The sequence below is a fragment of the Ictidomys tridecemlineatus genome, chromosome 6 (genome assembly GCF_052094955.1).
Source record: "Ictidomys tridecemlineatus isolate mIctTri1 chromosome 6, mIctTri1.hap1, whole genome shotgun sequence".
Lineage (NCBI taxonomy): Eukaryota > Metazoa > Chordata > Mammalia > Rodentia > Sciuridae > Ictidomys > Ictidomys tridecemlineatus.
Window position 1 is genome coordinate 156,001,325 of NC_135482.1, and position 22,466 is coordinate 156,023,790.

Consider the following 22,466-nt stretch of genomic DNA (forward strand, 5'->3'; position numbering starts at 1 on the left):
ATTTATAGTTGGACACAATGCCCCTATTTCATTTGTTTTTATGTGGTGCTGAGGATCGAACCCAGTGTCTCACACGTGAAAGGCAGACACTCTACCACAGAGCTACAGCCCCGGCCCCACTACACTGATATTTCATATGCCAATTCTGATGCTGGGCTAGACATCTACACCAGAAACAGCACTATGTTCCAGGTGCTGCAAAAGTCAAAAAGCACCAACCACTAAGTCTGATGACACCCATGTTAGAAGCTGCCACACTCTCCATTCTATGGGTCTATAATGCAGAGGTTATAGGCATGGGCAGTGGACTCAGCCAGACCTGGGTTCAACTCTAGCTTGGCATTTTACTCCCTGAATGAGAGGGAGTAACATCTCTACATTTTGATCTTTTACAAAATTAAGGCAATAATTTTACAACCTCACAGAGTTTCTATGAAAATTGAATAATATAAAAAAATGATTAACAGAGTTGCTCTCAATCTTTATTTTACATTAAGTTCTTCTGGGAAGTCCTTAAAAATGCCAATGTTCAAGCCTCAGCCTGAACCAATTAACATCAGAATTTGTGAGGGTGTAACCCAGGCATTAGTATTTTTAAATTCCCAACCTGTTAATTTCAAGGTTGAAAACCTGAGAAGCACTGTCTTAAAATAATGTTCAGCACAGAGTAAGTACTCAATTAATGATAGCTGCTGCTGCTGCTATTCCTGCTTAGCTGAACATTCAAGAGACAGTAAATAAAAGGTGACTTTATTTTATTTTTTGTCTACACATTTTTCTCCTTGGAAGATAAAAATATTATAAGTATAAAATATTTATGGTAAATCACTGAAAGTTTGTGATAGTATTTTTAAATGTGTTCAAATCTAATTAGAATTAATACATTTGGGAACTTTAATATACTGTCTGCATTTTGTCAAGGACAAAAACTTTTTGAATAGTTAGTTGGGGAAATGGCTTATTGCACTTATTTGATTCTTTCCTATAATTCAAAGTTGACAATCAATGTCCACAAATCATAGAACCAAGAAGAATAAAAAATATCACTAATTACTTTTCTAAAATGACACAGAGTAGAAATATTTTCCACAAAAATTACACATGAAGAGGCTTCTCTCAACACTAAATTCTACAGAAGTTTTAAGAATATGTAAATATTTTTCTCCATCTAAACTAAAATAAATTTTTTTAAAAAATGGTGACATAAATTTTCAAGTTTATTACTGCAAAATCAGCTTTTCTTATCTCTATACAATATAATCAAATAGCTAAAACATTTTATATTAAAGAAAAATTTTTCTCTTTCTCAAAAAACAAAGATTCCAACAAAATTAACCAATAATGTAGATCCAGATCAATATGGAATTTGTAACTAGTGAAGTTATAACTCTAAAAAAATACAGAAACTCCAGCTGTGTAATTTGTTGCATATGTAAATCTGCAAATATAAAGTCCTTCAAAATTATTGAGAAATTTTTTTTCAGCTATGAAAAAAAAAAAAAAACGTTATGGCTATGGCATTTCCCAAAATGTTCATTATTTGGATTTCTGCTGTAATATATCTGTAAAAATAAGTAATCTCACATTCTACTCGGACACGGAAATATGAGCTTTTCAAGATGTAGAAACCCAGTTTAAAAAAATATTGGAGCAATCCATGTCTACTGCTTAAGTGGACATGGCGTTTGTCTGCATATTTGTGTGTTTTGGGTTTTTTGTGTATGAGTGTGTGACTCATACAAACCTCTGCAATACAGCAAGTGTGCCAGCATTGACCCGGTGAATGCCATCCAACAAGACCAGCTTGCCTTCCAGAGCAGCATTCACAAGGGGTGAGGACCTCCAGGCAGTGTCTCCATTTGGAAGTGTGTATCTCTGCTGGAGCAGATCACGAGCTGTCATATCCTAAAACCAATTCCAGAAATCACAAAAAAAGTTAATTTTTAAGACATGGATTTGGCCCTCTTTCTGTACATAATATTTCATATAACAACTGGGAAGTCATCTTCTCAAATTCACCAAAAAGAAAGATTTTCAGAAAGCTTAAAGTTTTCCTACTATTATCTATTAGCATTACATAGTAAGAGTGAGGATTTGTTCCCCCTTCTCCTTTCATTGAGCATTTCCTTCTCTTTTAAAATGTTCATTTAGATAATAGCAATAATTTAATGGAATTTAACTCAGTTCTACTTCTGCAGGGAGTAAAATGCACTGATTCCATTTTAAAATGAGACACTATGCAAAATCAACCTTCAGAGATCCTTATCAAGAATGTGCATTTTCTTACAGTTGATGAGTTCTCCTGAAAAGGCACTACAGCCTATCACAGTGACTAACTATATTTAAAAGAGGCTTGATAATGGAGGAAATCTAGGAGGACAGTCATCAGATGAGGTACAGGAATTCAGAAACAATAGCATGGCACATACAAGCAAATTTTTAACGTACACACACATTATGCTAGCACTAAAATAGTGTAACAGACTTAAACAAACTATTAATATTTATGATATATAAAAATCTACTGTAAAAGATTAGTGCCATATAACATGAACAATTTATTCTTACGTGTATTAAGTTTGAAGGCAATAATTTCTTTACTGTTAGCAATTTCAGATACATTTTATGCCACATACATCAAACAAGCTGAACTTTTACAGTCAATATTATACAAAAATTTAAAGTCTTTTATAAATTCTTTGATAACCATTGAAACTTTTAAGCAGATAAAACATTAATGAATTTTCTTATATTTACAATGGTAACAGGTCTGTTCTGAACTCAAGATTAAAACCTAAGTCTTACTATGTCCATGTTCACACTATAAAAAGGTATTAACTTAAAAATGTAATACACTCGTGCTGAATCAAAGACAATTAATAAACAACATTCAAATTCAGCAAATCCTTCTAACACATTATTAAAATTTGGCCTAAGTCTTTTAACAATTTTATTTAGTTCTTCAACTATGAATTTTAAATCTTATGCAAACTGGATGAATAGTATCAACATATGCTACCCATGACAGTTAGAACAGCCAAAATTAAACACATCCCTATCATTAGTACTTAGCAGGATGGTGCATAGTGGCAATGAGCTCATTCCTAGTTGGTATAGAATAGCAAATAGATTGCTCTGCAAGAAAAATATGACAATATCCAAAAATTACTAACATACGGGATGAAAAAGGCAATATCACAACAGACACTACAAAAATACAGAAGATAATTAGAAAGTATTTTGAAACTCTATAGTCCAATAAAATAGAAGATAGTGAAGATATCCATAAATTTCTTAAGTCATACCATCTGCCCAGATTGAGTCAGGAAGACACACACAATTTAAACAGACCAATAACAAAGGAAGAAATAGAAGAAGCCATCAAAAGACTACCAACCAAGAAAAGCCCTGGACCAGATGGGTATACATCGGAGTTTTACAAAACCTTCAAAGAAGAATTAATACCAATACTTTTCAAGCTATCTCAAGAAATAGAAAAAGAAGGAGCTCTTCCAAATTCATTCTATGAGGCCAACATCACCCTGATCCCGAAACCAGACAAAGACACTTCAAAGAAAGAAAATTACAGACCAATATCTCTAATGAACTTGGATGCAAAAATTCTCAATAAAATCCTGGCAAATCAAATACAAAAGCATATCAAAAAAATTGTGCACCATGATCAAGTAGGATTCATCCCTGGGATGCAAGGCTGGTTCAATATACGGAAATCAATAAATGCTATTCACCACATCAATAGACTTAAAGATCAGAACCATATGATCATCTGGATAGATGCAGAAAAAGAATTTGACAAAGTACAGCATCCCTTTATGTTCAAAACACTAGAAAAACTAGGGATAACAGGAACTTACCTCAACATTGTAAAAGCTATATATGCTAAACCTCAAGCTAGCATCATCCTAAATGGAGAAAAACTGAAGGCATTCCCTCTAAAATCTGGAACAAGGCAGGGATGCACTCTATCACCACTTCTATTCAATTTAGTTCTTGAAATACTAGCCAGAGCAATTAGACAGACAAAAAAAATTAAAGGCATAAAAATAGGAAAAGAAGAACTTAAATTATCGCTATTTGCGTATGACATGATAATATATTTAACAGACCCAAAAGGGTCTACAAAGAAATTGCTAGAGTTAATAAATGAAATTAGCAAAGTGGCAAGATATAAAATCAACACGCATAAATCAAAGGCATTCCTGTATATCAGCAACAAAACTTCTGAAATGGAAATGAGGAAAACCACTCTATTCACAATATCCTTAAAGAAAATAAGATACTTGGGAATCAACCTAACAAAAGAGGTGAAAGATTTATACAATGAAAACTACAGAACCCTAAAGAGAGAGATAGAAGAAGATCTTAGAAGATGGAAAAATGTACCCTGTTCATGGACAGGCAGAACTAACATCATCAAAATGGCGATATTACCCAATGTTCTCTACAGGTTTAATGCGATGCCAATCAAAATCCCAATGGCATTTCTTGTAGAAATAGACAAAGCAATCATGAAATTCATATGGAAAAACAAAAGACCCAGAATAGCAAAAGCAATTCTAAGCAGGAAATGTGAATCTGGAGGTATAGCGATACCAGATTTCAAACTGTACTACAGAACAATAGTAACAAAAACAGCATGGTACTGGTACCAAAACAGGCAGGTGGAGCAATGGTACAGAATAGAGGACACAGAAACCAATCCACAAAATTACAACTTTCTTATATTTGATAAAGGGGCTAAAACCATGCAATGGAGGAAGGATAGCATCTTCAACAAATGGTGCTGGGAAAATTGGAAATCAATATGTAACAAAATAAAACTGAATCCCTTTCTCTCGCCATGCACAAAGTTAACTCAAAATGGATCAAGGAGCTAGATATCAGACACTGCATCTGATAGAAGAAAAAGTTGGTTCCGATCTACATACTGTGGGGTCGGGCTCCAAATTCATTAATAGGACACCCATAGCCCAAGAGTTAATAACAAGAATAAACAAATGGGACTTACTTAAACTAAAAAGTTTTTTCTCAGCAAGAGAAACAATAAGAGAGGTAAACAGGGAAACTACATCCTGGGAACAAATTAAACAATAAGATAACAAACAACCCTATCAACAAATGGGCCAAGGACCTGAACAGACACTTCTCAGAGGAGGACATACAATCAATCAACAAGTACATGAAAAAATATTCACCATCTCTAGCAGTCAGAGAAATGCAAATCAAAACCACCCTAAGATATCATCTCACTCCAGTAAGATTGGCAGCCATTATGAAGTCAAACAACAATAAGTGTTGGCTAGGATGTGGGGAAAAGAGTACACTTGTACATTGCTGGTGGGACTGCAAATTGGTGAGGCCAATTTGGAAAGCAGTATGGAGATTCCTGGGAAAGCTGGGAATGGATGCACCATTTGACCCAGCTATCGCCCTTCTCGGACTATTCCCTGAGGTTCTTAAAAGAGCATACTATAGGGATACTGCCATATCAATGATCATAGGGCATAATTCACAATAGCTAGACTGTGGAACCAACCTAGATGCCCTTCAATAGATGAATGGATAAAAAAATGTGGCATTTATACACAATGGAGTATTACGGAGCACTAAAAAATGACAAAATCATGGAATTTGCAGGGAAATGGATGGCATTAAAGCAGATTATGCTAAGTGAAGCTAGCCAATCCTTAAAAAACAAATGCCAAATGTCTTCTTTGATATAAAGAGAGCAACTAAGAACAGAACAGGGAGGAAGAGCATGAGGAAAAGATTAACATTAAACAGAGACGAGTCGGGGGAGAGACAGGGAGAGAGAAGGGAAATCGTATGGAAATGGTAGAAGACCCTCAATGTTACACAAAATTACATATAAGAGCTTGTGAAGGGAAAGTGGAGGGAAACAAGGGAGAGAATTGAACAACAGTAGATGAGGTAGAGAGGGAAGATGGGAGGGGAGGCGAGGGGGGATAGTAGGGGATAGGAAAGGTAGCAGAATACAACAGTCACTAATATGCCATTATGTAAAAATGTGAGTGTGTAACCGATGTGATTCTGCAATTTCTATTTGGGGTAAAAATGGGAGTTCATAACCCACTTGAGTCAAATGTATGAAAGATGATATATCATGAGCTTTGTAATGTTTTGAACAACCAATAAAAAAATTAAAAAAAAAAACTAACAGAAAAATTCTGGTATAGTCTAAATGGGTCAATTACTTAAATTAATTTTAGGTAATAGTTTTTCATTAAAACAGTAAAACCATTTCAAATGTTTATGTCCATAAAGGATTGAATTTTTAGCACCCTAAAATTAACATTTCAATGTTTTATTTATCTTAACATATATTATATGTATACATATATTTATAATTTCATATATCTCTACATAATTTCATATATATGATTTCCTTATTCTTCCTGCCTACCTGTACCTCTTTGTTGGAAAGTTAAAATGTGCTCTTTTTTTAATGGATATCTTGAAAGCACACTAATAAAAACTCAAAAAAGATGAATGTCCTCATTTTCACATATATTGTTCTTATCCCTAGAACCTTTGAACTTAAGAGAATAAAAATAGCACTAATGATATCATAAGCCTGAACCATTTCCTCTTTCTGCATTTCCTTAAAAATTTGAAAACAACAGGACATGAAATCTAGTTCCTTTCAAGCTACCATTGTCTAACCTTCGTCACCTCACCTTCATTCAGATCCCTGGAAAACATCCATATAGTTCCTAAGATCCTGTTTCATAATAATTATGCTCTTTTCTTTTGCAACAGAGAAACTGAATGAAAAATCAAAGTGTCCTAATAAAATGAGAAGCAAAACTGTATGAAATATATCAAAGGATATAAATTTGAAACTTAAAGCAATTATATGCCTCAAATATTTATAGGACTTTTGAAATAGTCTAAGCTAATTTTTTAATGAGTCTCTTGAGAAATACACATATAAGTCATTAGCTCAATAAAATAACTGTATAAAAGGTGGTTGTGTATGGAGTGGCTAGAATTAGATAGAATTACTTTCAAATTATAATATCATTTGGAAAGATACATATTTTCAGTATATAAAGAAATTTTAACCATATCTCTTAAATATAATATGATATGTAAGTAAAATTATGATATTGATAGAACATAAAATTTTATATTATAATACATATGTAATTTTTCTAATAAGGAACTAAAATGATTATGACAAAAAGTAGGATATCAAACTGTATAAAGAACTTGATTGCAAGTCAGCTTAAAACAATACACATTTTCACCTTGTATATGAACCTAGAAGAGTTTCAGAAAGTATTTAACTTGACTTGCAAAAATGTGTTTAAAATATTATAAAATTAAACATAAGTGAATAAATAAAACTAAACAAAGAAAGATGAAACCAAGAAAGGAAAAGATAGTAAAAAAAAATGCACAATGTTAAGAATAACTAAAATCTGAATCCAATCTTTCTAATGCCCAACACAAAAGTTGACACACGGTCATAATAACCACAATATTGACACCAAATCAGAAGCAGCACAATTCTTGAAAATGAGACAGAAAAAAATGGGTCCCATTGATCAAGTCATCTCAGGAATAGCTATGTTAAAGAATTTAAAACATAAGTAAAAATTATAGCAACTAAATAACTTTGAAAAGCTCACTAGGCACTAAGAACTTTACATATATTAACTCATGTAATCCTTCCAACTTTAAAGGATAGGTACAATTATTGTCTTCTTTTTACAGATGAGAAAACCAAGGTACAAAAAGGTTAAAGTTTACCCAATCAAGAACACACAATTAATAAGAAGAGCTGGGTTGTCCTCAAGGATATAATAAATTGGGCAACAAAGAACTAGTTTGGATTAATTAATCCATGGGTAGATTAACAGTTAACAGAGGAATGTACCAATTATATACCTCTCAGGCTTGCTTCACAAACAAATTAATTTCTTATTATAGTCTCAATCAACTTTTTTGAGAGGAGTCTAAAAGTAGCGATTAGTTGTAGGCAACAAAGAATATCTCTAGGTGGATTTGATTTTTCATTCTCTTACTTAAAAATAGATGTTAGGCATTTAATATTTTTGATAGGGGTAAATAAGCATTATCATTTTGTTTTAAAAAAGAAACTAGTTGGAATTCTGTTGGCTTTCCACAAAATTTCCCGTATATATTATATGAGATGTGTGTGTGTGTGTGTGTGTGTGTCTGTCTGTCTGTGTGTCATCAATCATATGAACACTTAAGAAAATCTAGGATTTAAATGAATAAAAGAATACACTAAGATTAACTGATTTAAGCTATTAAATTTGCATTAAATATTAATTATGTCCATACCTATTAGCATATTACTGCATAAATATTGTCCAAACACAGAATGTGAATAACTTTTAGGTCTTAGAATAGAAACAAAGACATTTACAGAGTCTAAGCACACTCAGGGAGCAGAACACAGGGCATGAGGCCAACATTCTTCAGTGTCATTTATGTTTGATCTTAAAAAGGCCTCTCGTTATACATATATTGTAAAATTATTTGTAAACTCTCCCATGCCTCTTCCTCAAGTTTTTTTAAAGAACTATTTTTAACCTGTCATATATAAAATAAACGTTCCCTTTTATGTATATGATAAAATATTGATGTTACAAGCCTATGTTACTCTGCTATTGACAGGAAGTTGATTTTGAATCTAGCTAAAGATTTATTTTATTAACATAAAGCAAAATTCTCTGCTTGAAGCTAACCAGTAATAAAATCCACTATCTTACTAACAACCAACTCAACTAAAGATCTTAAAATAATACAGAAAGCCAAGGTCAGGGTAGGTGCGAATAAGGCAATATATATATATATTAAGATAAGCAACCAAATGTCATTCTACTCTCTCTCCTATTTTATATATTATATATATATTAGAAAACTAGAAACATTGTTTCATAATGCCTTTGCAACTAGTGATTTGTGAAAATGCTTTGAAGTAGAGAGAAACTAGACAGATTTAAAGGACTAAAAGTAGCCAGTGAGACTGATACATCATCAACAGAATGTGTAGCATGGAGGGAGAAGTTTGAAAAGGCAATCGTGGGACACCCGGCAGTGGTTCTCAACCCTCCTTTGATTTTTTAATTAAAATTTAAAAACACTGAAGTCCAGATCTCATATAATGCCAATTACTTCAGACTCTTTGAAGGTAGGGCTTGGACAGGGACATTTTTCAAATATCCTTGAATGATTCTAATAGGTGACTTCATTGGTGGAGGGCTCAGAAGTCCAAATAAAGAGTTTTTTGGCCAGGCATAGCAGCACTCACTTATAATCGCAGTGACTCGGGAGGCTGAGATAGGAGGATTGTCAGTTCAAACCCAGCCTCAGCAACTTAGCAAGGCTGTAAGCAACTCAGCAAAACTCTGTACCTAAATAAAATATAAAGAAGGGTTTGGGATATGGCTCAGTGGTCAAGTGCCCCTGGGTTAAATTCCAATTACCAAAAATAGGAGTTTTTTTTTATTTTATTCTAAGGATAATGAAAAGCCATTCATGTACTCTAAGTAAGGAAATTACATAATCCTATTTATATTCTTAAAAAGTCACTCTTACTACTCCCTAAAGAATGGATTATGGAATGCAACATATTCTAATTAGATATCTACAAATGTAAAAGTGAGACAAATGATGTGTTCTTTACAACTGTAAAGTAAAATTCCTTTAGACAAATGTGTTTTGCACCAAAGCCTCAATAATGGGTCCAGGGTTGATGGACTGGAGTCCCAGGAAATGTCTGTAGTTATCCTGAATTCTACAAAAAGCAAGTTAAAGTTAAATTTAAATTCTACAAAAAAGTTAAATTTAAATTCTACAAAAAAAAAGTTAAATTTAAATTCTACAAAAAGCAAGTTAAAGTTAGACTGGTAATTGGCGTGAAGAGGGTGGAGAAAGTCTAAGAAGTGTGCCATGGCTTTAGTACTTGATAACTCTTTTGACTGATTTAATGTATCCCTTTTGTCACCATTCTTACAAAACAAAAAACTGCTTGTGTAGCAGGAAGCCAAACACCTGCTTACTAGGCGGGAAAACTGGCAAGTGCTAATGGATTTGGGAGTCATTAAAGAAGAGTCTCTTGTCTGAGGCAGCACAGATAATAAGCTTCCAAAGATTTAAAAAACAAAATCCTTGCACTTAAAGGACAAACTTTATAATCTGCCCACCTTTACACTTATGTGACAGCACAGTGGGCACCAATCCTCCCCAGAGCAAGGATGCCCGCCTACAGCCACCTAAATCTGGGAGAATTAAGAAAACCACAGGAAATGAACAGAAAGCACCACAGGAGCTGAGCTGTCTAAGGTCATTCTTCAAGTTATTATCTTTTAACAGGAGTCAATAGAGCATAAAACTGAGATTTTAGCAGCTTCTACCACCTCAAATCACATGATACTTCAACTACAAGTCTGGAGACATGAGTTCAGTTCTATTAAACAGTGCTCTTTCCCTTCTATGTCCTTTTGGCTCTATCACTATGATTCCCATCAAAGGCTTGTACTTCAAACAGTTCAGAAAGCCTTGCCTCTACTATAAGACCAACTTGAAAATCATTAGTAATGTTCTATTTAGAAAGTGGTATGGATCCTGAATAAAAGATTTTTATAATAAGAGGGAAATTTAAAAAAAGCATGTAGGACTCATACAAGGCAACAAGGTGATATAACTGAAAAGCATACATTTACTTCTTATTTTCAAAAATGGAATGTATACATAAAATATATGGCATTTAAAAACACAAATTTTTAAATATAAGTTATATACTTAATTATTTTCTTTTTTAGAAAAGATGAATGTTTATACATATATAACATCATCATTAATCTTACTAATCTTTGGAAACTCCTCATTCTTACAGCAGTCTTAAATAACTATAAAATTCTGAGTCTCTTAAAAGGTTTCCCAAAGACCTCTAATGGAAATTATTGTAAAGTACATTTAATACAAAATTTCAAGGGTGATGATCAAGCATACCAGTTTGTTGTTACCAATATCACTACAACTTCATTATACTATGCCCTTATCCTTGGAATTAATCCACAGAGAATTCCCAAATTTGAAATTCTTTCCTTCTCAGAGATTATGGACCATCAGGAATGGTAAAAGAAATACCTTTCAAACCAGAGTTCCTTATTTAGTAGGATTTCTTGGTCATTTTTCTTCTGTTTTCTCCCTTGGGCTAATGGACTTGGCTTTGTTTGTAATGTTTATTTTTATACACATGCCAAAGCCCTCCTAGTGAGCTTTTAAAAAACTAATAAATATCTCATGGTAACTAAATTTGTTAAGATAACACAAAGATATCCATTTACCCCCACCCCCACCCCCCAAAAAAGTATATTGCTTCAATTAAGTAAGAAGCCAAGTATAGACTTTAAAAGGAATTTAGGCCATCAAGGGCCCTGGCATCAGATAGAACCCATGGACTTAAGATCAGGTCCATTCCCATGAACCCAGATGCTAGGGCTGCCCCATTGACAAGTTAGGTCCTATAGACTCAGGCTCAAGGCTTGCCAAGATCAGGTCAGCTCTCAGGGACCTAGCATCCAGACCTACCCATCCACTGACTTACGCACTGACTACTGACTCAAAGATTCAACAGCAAGACCATCCAAAACCCCACTAGATTGCCCAAAGAGTCTCCTGCAGAAGTGACTACAGAAGGGCTTTTCCTATCAAAGTTGTCTACAAAGATATAAACTCCCCTTAGTCTTAAAGACACACATAGACTGAATGTCAAAGAGAATGGTGGGGGGGAAGGTAAATTGCAAATTGCAAATTGCACACGGCAAGCAAAAGAGAGCAGCAATGACTCCACTTATATCAGGGGGGAAAAAACACCTTTAAATCTAAAACTCCTAAGAGACAAACAAAGTCATCATACAATGATAAAGGAGTCAATTTATCAAGTGGATATAGCAACTGTAAATATATGTACACCATACATGGGAGAACCTAAATTTATAAAGTAAATAATAATTAGACCTAAAAAGAGAAAAAGGCAGCAAAACAATAATGGTAGGAGATTTCAATATCTTATTTTAAGAGACTGATATATCATATAGACAGAAAATCAAGATGGAAACTGCAGATCTGAACAACACTACAGACCAAATAGACTTAATAGACATATACAGAACTTTCAATTCAACAAGTAAACATATATTGTTTTCAAGCACACATGAATCATTCTCTGATATGGATCACATGTTAGTCCACAAAATTAGTATCAACAAATTTAAGAAGACTGAAATATTAACTATCTTTCCTAAACACTGTGTTATGAAACTAGAAATAACTAAGAGAACATTTTTTTGAAAAATACTAGAAATTAAATGTGATCCTGCACAACCAGTACTCACATACATACACAAACACACACACACACACAAACACACACACACACAAACACACACACTTAGTTGGATGCATCTTAGGAAATCAGAAAGTAAAGACATACTAAAAGCAAACAATAGAAAAAAAGCAAATTTAAAAAATCATAGTGATGGGTAGGACACAGAAACCTATTGAGAGAGTTCCTAATAGTTGAACCACAAAGATATCAGATTATAGCTCAAATTTTGAAACAGACATATAAGTAAACAAATAAAAGAAAAAGAACAAACTAAAAGATAATAGAAGAAATGAAATCATAAAGATCACATAAGAAATAGACATATTAGAGAACAGAACAGAAAACAATAAAAAATACAAATGTAACTACAGTTGATACTTTTAAAAAATAAAATTGACAAACTTTCAGTTAGATCAACTAAGAAAAAAGGAGCAGAGACTCAAATAAATAAAATTGTAAACAAAAGAGGAGGTACCACAAATGTTACCACAGAAAAAGAATCATAAAAAGCTACTATGTAATGACAAATTAGGTAACCTAGAAAAACAAATTCCTAGAAATCTACAACCCACTAGGACTGAATCATGAAAAAATAAAAAAAATCATAACAAATCAATAATGGGTAAAGAGATTAACTCTGTAACCAAAAACCTGCCAACAGAAAAAGCCCAGCCTCTGAAGGCTTAAATGACAAATTCTTCCAAACATTTAAAGAAAAATTAAATTGATTAAGTTACATAATGTGTATGTATCAATATGGCATAATGAACCCCAATATTATGTATAATACTAATGCACCAATAAATTTTTTTAAAAAACAAGAATTAACACCAAATACTTCTCAAGCACTTCCAAAAAATTGAAGTACAGGGAGTACTTCCAAATTAATTTCACAAAGCCAGGATAATTCTGACAACAAAATCAGATAAGAATATTACAAGAAAAGAAAATTACAGGCCAATATCCCTGATGAAAATAAGTACAAATATCCAATAAAATACTTTGCTAGTTTAGTTTGCTACTAAATTCAACATCACATTAAAATGATTATACAATGTAATCAAGAGGAATTTATCCCTGAGATGTAAAAATGTCCCAAAATAAACAGATCAATAAATATGACACACCATATTAATAGAATGAAGGATAAAGTCATAGAACCATCTCAAAAGATGCTAAAAATACAGTGGGAGAAAAAGTCAACATTCTTTCATGACAAAAACTCTCAAAAACTAGGTATAAAAGCCATATATTCCAGAATAAAGGCCACATATGACCTAACCTCATACTCAATGGCAAAACCTGGAATTTCAGGAACAAAATAAGGAATTCTGTTCTCAACAATGTATTCAATAAAGTACTAGAAGTCCTAGATCAATTAGGAAAAAAAAGAAATAAAAGGTATCCAAATTTAAATGGAAGAAGATTATCTCTTTCTAGATGACATTATCTAATACTTAGAAATACTTAGATTCTACACACATACACACACACCAAAAAAAAATTGTTGGAACTAATAGATTCACTAAAGTTGCAGGATACAAATCAACATTAAAAAGCCAGAATTTCTATGTACTGATGTTAAATTATATAAAAATAATCCCATTTTCCCATTTATAATAGCATCAAAAGGATGGCAAGAATAAATTTAAATGAGGAGGTAAAAGATCAATACATGAAAATTATAAAGCACTGAAAAAAGAAACTGAAGGAGAAACACACAAAAAGGAAAGATATACTATGTTCATGAATTGAAAGAATTAATGTTGTTAAACTGTTGACAGTACCCAAATTGATCTACAGATTCAATCCAATTCCTTACAAAATTCTAGTGACATTTTTCATAGGAGAAAGCACAATCCTGAAATTCATATAGAATAATAAAAGATTGTAAATAGCAAAAGCAATCTTGAGCAAAAACAAAACTAAAGGCATCATACTAGCTAGTATGATAGTAGCTTCAGGTCTACAGCCATCTGATATTTGACAAAGGTGCCAAAAATATATTTTAGAAAAAGCACAGCCTTTTTAGCAAATGGTGCTGGGAAAACTAGATAGCTATATGTAGAAAAATGAAACTAGACTTCTATTTCTCACCCTGCACAAAACTCAAATCAAAATGGAGAATATCATGCTAAGTAAAATAAGCCACACTCAGAATTCTACCCAAAGGTCGACAAAGAGGAAAGAAGGGAATAGGAGTAAGGATAGGAATAGGAAAGATAGTGGAATGAATGTGACATAAATTTCCTAGTCCATATTTGAAAATACCTAAGTGAATTATATCATCATTTACACCCACAAGAATGGGGTTCTAATTAGAAAAGGATATAATATATGCATCTATAGTTTTATCAAAATGGATTCTATTGTCATGTATAACTAAAAAGAACCAATTTTTTTTAAAGAGAGAGTGAGAGAGGAGAGTGAGTGAGTGAGAGAGAGAGAGAGAGAGAGAGAGAGAGAGAATTTTTAATATTTATTTTTTAGTTCTTGGCAGACACAACATCTTTGCTGGTATGTGGTGCTGAGGATCGAACCCGGGCCGCATGCATGCCAGGCGAGCACGCTACCGCTTGAGCCACATCCCCAGCCCAGAACCAATTTTTTTAAAAAAGAAAATCAAGGGTCAAATATTTCCTCTCATACATGAAAGCTATAGTAAAATAAAGAAAAGTGAGAGGGAAGGATATGATAATATAAAAATAAAAAGAAAATCAGTAATATAGATGAATCAAGAGACAGAATGAAGGGATAGGTAAGGGGAGGCAATGCAAAATGAATTCTTGAAAATCATTTTATGTGCATATATAAATATATGAAGTTTCTGCACAGCAAAGGAAACTTCATTTTTATGCATAGGTAAAAAGAACCAATCATATAAATTAATAGATAAGTAAAAGGAACTCAAATAGAGTAGAGGAAGTAGAATCAGAGAGGGGAGAAAGGATAGGAGGGAAACAGGGGGAGAGAGGAGAGGGTCATGAACAGAAATCGAATTCTATGCATGCATGAGTTAGTCAGGGTGAAGTGAATTACTATATATAAAACTATAAAGCTGTAATAAAGGTGCTGGGGCTGTAGTTCAGTGGCAGACCACTTGCCTAACACATGTGAGGCAATGAGTTCAATCCTTAGCACCACATAAAATTAAACAAATAAAATAAAGGCATGCTGTCCATCTATAAATACGAAAAAAAAAAAATTTGTAAAAGCTTTACTAAAAAATATAACAAAAAGTACATAGGTAAATCATGATATTAAATAACATTAATTATTGAATTACCATGAGAAATCAAATTTTAAAGATAAAGCAATATGGAAATATTTATATATAAAATTAGGGGAAAGTACAAGAAAAATGAAACATGTGCCTTCATTTTCATAATAAATATGTAAAATATGTTAGTTTATATGTAAAACTGGAAGAGAATATTAAAAATTGAAGCCAGCTGTTGCATTATAGTGTTGTATTAAGGGTGATTTATCCTTTCTTCAAAATTCCTTTCTGCTATTATCATGATATTTATAAAACTTTTAAAAAGGCACACAGAACAAAAAAAATGTAATTCTGCTATTAAAAATTCTAATTATATTGAATATGCAGTCCTAAAGGGAAGAAAATGGAAGATTAACTTTACTAACCCTAATGAATACAATGAATAAACTGCAATGAACTGCCACAGAAAAATAAATAAATAGTGATTTAAAGCCCCAGAATCCTGGAGAAGCTGTTTGAATTCTGTAGCAGTGGTGTACGCCTATAATGCCAGTGACGCAGAAGGCTGAAGCAGGAGGATTACAAATTCAAAGCCAGTCTCAGCAAATTAGCAAAGCCTTGTCTCAAAATCTTAAAAAACAGGCTCGGGGTGTAGCTAAGTGGTTAAGAGCCTCTAGGTTCAATCCCCAATATCAAGAAAGAAAAAAAAAGTTTTAAAAGCTGTTCTATGTACATTATCCAGGTGTACTGGCACACAGACTTGGGAGGCTGAGCTAAGAAGATCACAAATTCTGAGACTACTTTCAACAATTTAGAAAGACTCTGTCTCAAATTTTTTTGAAAAATAAAATTAAAATTATCAGTGATGTTGCTCATTGGTTAAGCATCCCTGAATTCAATCCCCAGTACCCCCACACCAAAAAAAGTGTTCAATATATAAAAGATTTGAATATCAAATTGAAATTGTTTTACAAAAGCAAATATAAAATTTGCTGACTTACAAATGACAAATTTATGCAACAGAAGAGTTTCTTTAAAATGAACTTTAATAACATTCTATCAAAATTAATCTTTAAGACACATTTTGCATCTTTAGAATATATAATATCTATAAGTTTAAAAGAGTATAAAGTTAAATCACCAAATATCCTGTCTTTTCAATACATAACTTCTGTGCTATGTCCTTTCACATGTAGTCCAAGCAGTCTACCAAATAGCTTAAAATAAAATGTGCCATTACACTCACCTTTTGATATTATCTCTCAAGATGAAAGACCAAGATGTTTTACAAAGTTTCAGTAATAAAAATAATATACTCATGGAATGGAATTGTATCATTTCAAAACAATCTTTAATTTATGGAAATTCCATCAATCTTCTGTTCTATTGTTTTGGTTTCCAAAGGCAAGCAAATATGAAAACAGACCATACTAAAGAACAAACTGTGATGCAAAAAGAACAGTAGCATTCTAAAGCAAATCAAGCTAACTTGAAGGATAGCATTCCAAATCAAACAAATGGTACTTCAAGAGCCTCAACCCAGTTAGTGCCAACCTCGCAGTGAGACTCTCTGCTGCTGTTTTTAAAGATGTATAATCTAGCAGGCAAGAAAATGTCTTGAAAATTAATAAATTATGCGCTGTATTTATAAGCTTTGACCTTAATCTACAGTAAGCTTAAGATCTTTCTTACTCTTCATTTTGAAAGTCAAAATATTTCATTTTACTGGTCTATTTTGAAGAATTAATGAGTTAATTAATTAATTACCTTCTAGTAAGAAACTTTGATCACTTCAAAGAAATCACCAAAAAAATTATTAAATTATCACAAAACTATTTTTGAAAAACATAAGAAAAAATATTATAATTTGAGAATGACATGAGTCTATCTCAAAGTAGGGCCTCCTGCTTAATCCTATAAGAACTGGTTAGTTCTCAAAACTCAAGAATTGATGATGATATTGTCAAAATAGACATACTTAGAAATACTATACATATTTAATGCAATTCCTATTAAAATTCTAATGACATAAAAATGCAAAAAGAGTCCTAACATTCATTTGGAAAAATAAGAGACCCAGAATAGCCAAAACAATCCTCAGCGATAAAAGTAAAGCAGGGGGCATCACAAGACCAGATCTCAAATTATACTAAGGAGCAATAGTAACAAAAACGGCATGGTATTGGCAAAAAATCAGACATAAAGACCAATGGTACAGAACAGAAGACACAGAGACAAACCCAGATAACTACAGTTATGTCAGACTAGACAAAGGTGCCATAAACATACATTGGAGAAAAGATAGCCTCTTCAACAAATGGTGCTGGGAAAACTGGAAATCCATATGCAACAAAATGAAAATGGACCCCTATCTCTCACCCTGCACAAAACTCAACTCAAAGTGGATCAAGGACCTAGGTATTAGACCAGAAACACTGCTGCTACCAGAAGAAAAAGTAGGCCCAAAATTCCATCATGTCAGCTTAGAAATCAACTTCCTCAACAAGATTCCTAAAGCACAAGAAGTAAAATAAAGAATCCTTCTTCACAGCAAGGTAACAATCATGAAGGTGAAGAGAGAGAATACAGAATGGGAGAAAATCTTTGCCTCAGATAGAGCATTAATTTCCAGAATATATCAAGAACTCGAAAAATTTCACAACAAAAGAACAACCCAATCAATAAATGGGAAAAGGAACTGAATAGGCATTTCACAGAAGAAGAAATATGATCAATCAACAAATATAGGAAAAAATATCCAACATCACTAGCAATTAGAGAAATGTAAATTAAAACTACACTGAGATTTCATCTCACTCTAGGCAAAATGGCAATTATCAAGAATACAAGCAACAATAAATGTCGGTGAGAATGTGAGGAAAAAGGTACACTCAAACATTATTGATGGGACTGCAAATTGGTGCAACAACTTTGGAAAGCAGTAGGAAGACTCCTCAGAAAACTTGAAATGGAACCATCATTTGATCCAGTTATCCCACTCCTCAGCATGTACCCAAAAGACTTAAAATAGCATACTATAGTGATGTGGCCACATCAATGTTTACAGCAGTTCAATTCACAATAGCTAAGCTACAGAACTAACCTAGATGCCCTTCAATGAATGAAGAGATAAATAAAACGTGGTACATATACACAATGAAATATTATTCAGCCATAAAGAAGAATGAAATTATGACATTTGCCGGTAAATGGATGGAACTGGAGACTACTATGTTAAGTGAAATTAGCCAATCCCAGCAAAGCACCATGGTGCACACCTGTAATCCCAGTGGCTGAGGAGGCTGAGACAAGAAGATCCCAGGTTCAAAGCCAGCCTCAGCAACTTAGCAAGGCCCTAAGTAACTCAGCAAGACTCTGTCTCTAAACACAATGCTAAAAAGGGCTGCAAATGTGGCTCAGTGGTTAAGTGCCCCTGGGTTCAATCCAAGGAAGGAAGGGAGGGAGGAAGGAAAAAAGAAAGAAAGTGAATAGCCAATCCCTGATAATCATGGGCCAAATGTTCTCTCTGATATGTGGATGGTGACTCACACACAATAGATTTGTGTTGGCAGGGGGAGTTCACCAGACAAGACAGGGGAGTGGAGGAAAGGGAGAGAAGACAGGAAAGAAGAAGACAGTAGAATGAATCAGAATTAACTTTCCTAAGCTCATGTATTCACACGACGAGTGACCAGTGTAACTCCACATCATGTACAACCAAAAAAATGGGAAGTTATAGTCAACGTATGTATGATAAGTCAAAATGCATTCTACTGTCATGAATAACTAAAGAACAAATAAATTTTTAAAAAATCAGGAATTGATCAAACAATTATTCTGCTTTTGTAAATTATGGAATGTTGTAAATGAAGAAGCTACTAAATATTTGTTATGAGAAAGTTGATATAACTGCTTGAATAATCATATCTATTTGATAAATATAAAAGTATATGACCTACTTAAAATATTTAAGATTTACCATATCTTCAAGATGGTATATATTCAACAGAATATCTTCTTCATACCAAACACTAGGCTGTGGTCTAGCCCAATGGTTCTCAACTCTGATAGAGCCAATATCCTCATTTTATAAAGAATATTTCATAATATTTGCCTTACAACCCTTATCATCTCAGAAAAAAAATCCATAGACATATAATGAATTTTCTACACACATAATTTCAAATAAAAATTCAAGATAATGTGTAAACTTTAGTACAGTGAAAATAACTCATTAAGAAATAATTCACTTATTCTTGTTTGTATTCTTAATAGCCACAATTCTGACTGAGTGAGATGAAATCTTAGAGTAGTTTTGATTTGCATTTCTCTAATTTCTGGACATAATAAACATTTTTTCATATATTTGTTGATTGATTGCTTATCATCTTCTGAGACGTGTCTGTTCAGTTCCCTTACCTAGTTATTGATTGAGTCTTTGTGTGTGTGTGTGTGTGTGTGTGTGTGTGTGTGTGTGTGTGTGTGAAAAGACTTTTTGAGTTCTTTTTATATCCTAGAGATTCATGTTCTATATGATGTGCATGTGGTAAAAATTTGCTCCCAAAATGTAGGCTCTCCTATTCACCTCACTGATTGTTTCTTTTGTTGAGAAGAAGCTTTTAAGTTTGAATCTATCCCATTTATTGATTTTTTATTTTAATTCTTGCACTATAGTCCTATTAAGGAAGTCTGGGCCTAATCTGATATGATAGCTATTTGGGCCTACTTTTTCTTCTAATAGGCACAGAACCTCTGGTTTAATTTGGAGATTCTTGATCCACTTTGAGTTTTGTTTATGGTGAGAGATAGGGGTTTAATTTCATTTTGTTACATATGAATTTCCAATTTTCCCAGTACCATTTGTTGAAGAGGCTATCTTTTCTCCAATATAAGGTTTTGGTGCCTTTGTCTAATATAAGATAACTGTAATTATGTGGGTTTGTCTCTGTGTCCTCTATTCTGCACCACTGGTCTACAAGTCTATTTTGGTGCCAATACCATACTGTTTTTATTACTATTGCTCTGTAGTACAGTTTAAAGTCTGGTATACTGATGCTACCTGCTTCACTCCTCTTGCTAAGGATTACTTTAGCTACTCTGGGTCTCTTATTTTTCCAGATGAATTTCATGACTGCTCTTTCTATTTCTATGAGGAATGTCATTGGGATTTTGACTGGAATTGCATTAAATCTGTATAGTCGTATGGTCATTATGACTATTAATTCTGCCTCTCCAAGAACAAGGGAGATCTTTTCATCTTCTAAGGTCTTCTTTAATTTCTTTCTTTACAATTCTGTAGTTTTCATTGTAGAGGTCTTTCACCTCTTTTGGTGATTCACAAGTTTTGTTTTTGTTTTTGTTTTTTGATGCTATTGTAAATAGTACACTTTTCCTCATTTCCTTTTCAAAGGATTTGTCACTGATATACAGAAATGCCTTTGACTTATGGGTATTGATTTTATATCCTGTTACTTTGCTGGGTTGATTTGTTATTTCTAGAAGTTTTCTGCTAGAATTTTTTGGGTGTTCTAGGTATAGAATTATATTATCATCAAACAGTGCTAATTTGAGTTCTCTACCTATCCATGTCTCTTTAAATTCTTTCATCTAATTGCTCTGGCTAGTGTTTCAAGAACTATGTTAAATAGAAGTAGTGAAAGAGGCATCCCTGTCTTGTTCCCATTTTAGAGGGAATGTTTCAATTTTTCCCCATTTAGAATGATGTTGGCCTGGGGCTTAACATATATAGCTTTTAAAAGGCACACTCATACATTGCAAATTGGTGCAGCCAATATGGAAAACAGTATGGAGAATCCTTGGAAAACTGAAAATGGAACCACCATTTGACTCAGCTATCCCACTCCTCAGTCTATTACCAAAGTACTTAAAAACGGCATACTACAGGGACACAGCCACATCAATGTTTACATTAGCACAATTCACAGTAGCTAGATGCCCTTCAGTAGATGAATGAATAAAGAAAATGTGCTATATATACACAATGGAATATTACTCATCATTAAAAGAGAATAAAATCATGGCATTTGCAGGCAAATAGATAGAGTTGAAGAATATAATGCTAAGTGAAGTAAGCCAATCCCAAAAAACCAAATGATGAATGTTTTCTCTATTATAAGGAAGCTGATTCAAAATGGGGAAGGGGGTGTAGCATGGGAGGATTAGATGAAATCTAGATAAGGCAAACGGAAAGGAAGGGAAGGGAGGGGCATGGGGGTAGTAAAGGTAGTGGAATGAGATGGACAGTATTACTCTAAGTACATGTATGAAGACATTAATAGTGTGACTCTATATTATATACAACCAGAGGTATGAAAAATTGAACTATACATGTTTAATATGAATTGAAATGCATTCTGCTGTGATATATAACAAATTAGAATAAATTCAAATATATATATATATCCATATATATATGGATATATATAATAAAAAGTGAAAAAAAGAAATAATTCCACAAATATATGGACACAGCTAAACCAATAAACATAATGAAGTCAGATGTTCATAGCTAAATGTAGAATTGAAATTAATATAAATATTATACAGATTGATACAGGTGTCTTTTATCAATACTATTTCAGTAATCTGATCTTCCAAAATGATCAATATGGTGGGCAGATAAATAGTGTCCACAGCTCACAGTAATAGCCATATCCCAAAACCCAGAGCCTATGAATATGTTATCTTACATCACAAAAGGAACATTGCAGATGTGATTATATTAAGGATCTTAAAACAGGGAAGACTATCCTATGTTATCCATGTGGACCCAATCTTATATAATGTGAGTCTTTAAAATAGGAGGACTTTTTC

General features: G+C 33.1%; 1 protein-coding gene across 2 annotated transcripts in view; it reads right to left on the bottom strand.

The window, feature by feature from the left end:
* The window catches only part of LOC101965792 (von Willebrand factor A domain-containing protein 8), a 391,795-nt gene that overhangs the window by 264,346 nt on the left and 104,983 nt on the right, over positions 1–22,466 (bottom strand). For both annotated transcript variants that reach the window (XM_078015856.1, XM_078015855.1), the window contains exon 13: positions 1,745–1,905. In XM_078015856.1, the coding sequence (XP_077871982.1) occupies positions 1,745–1,905 (161 nt within the window). The remainder of the gene's footprint in view (positions 1–1,744; positions 1,906–22,466) is intronic.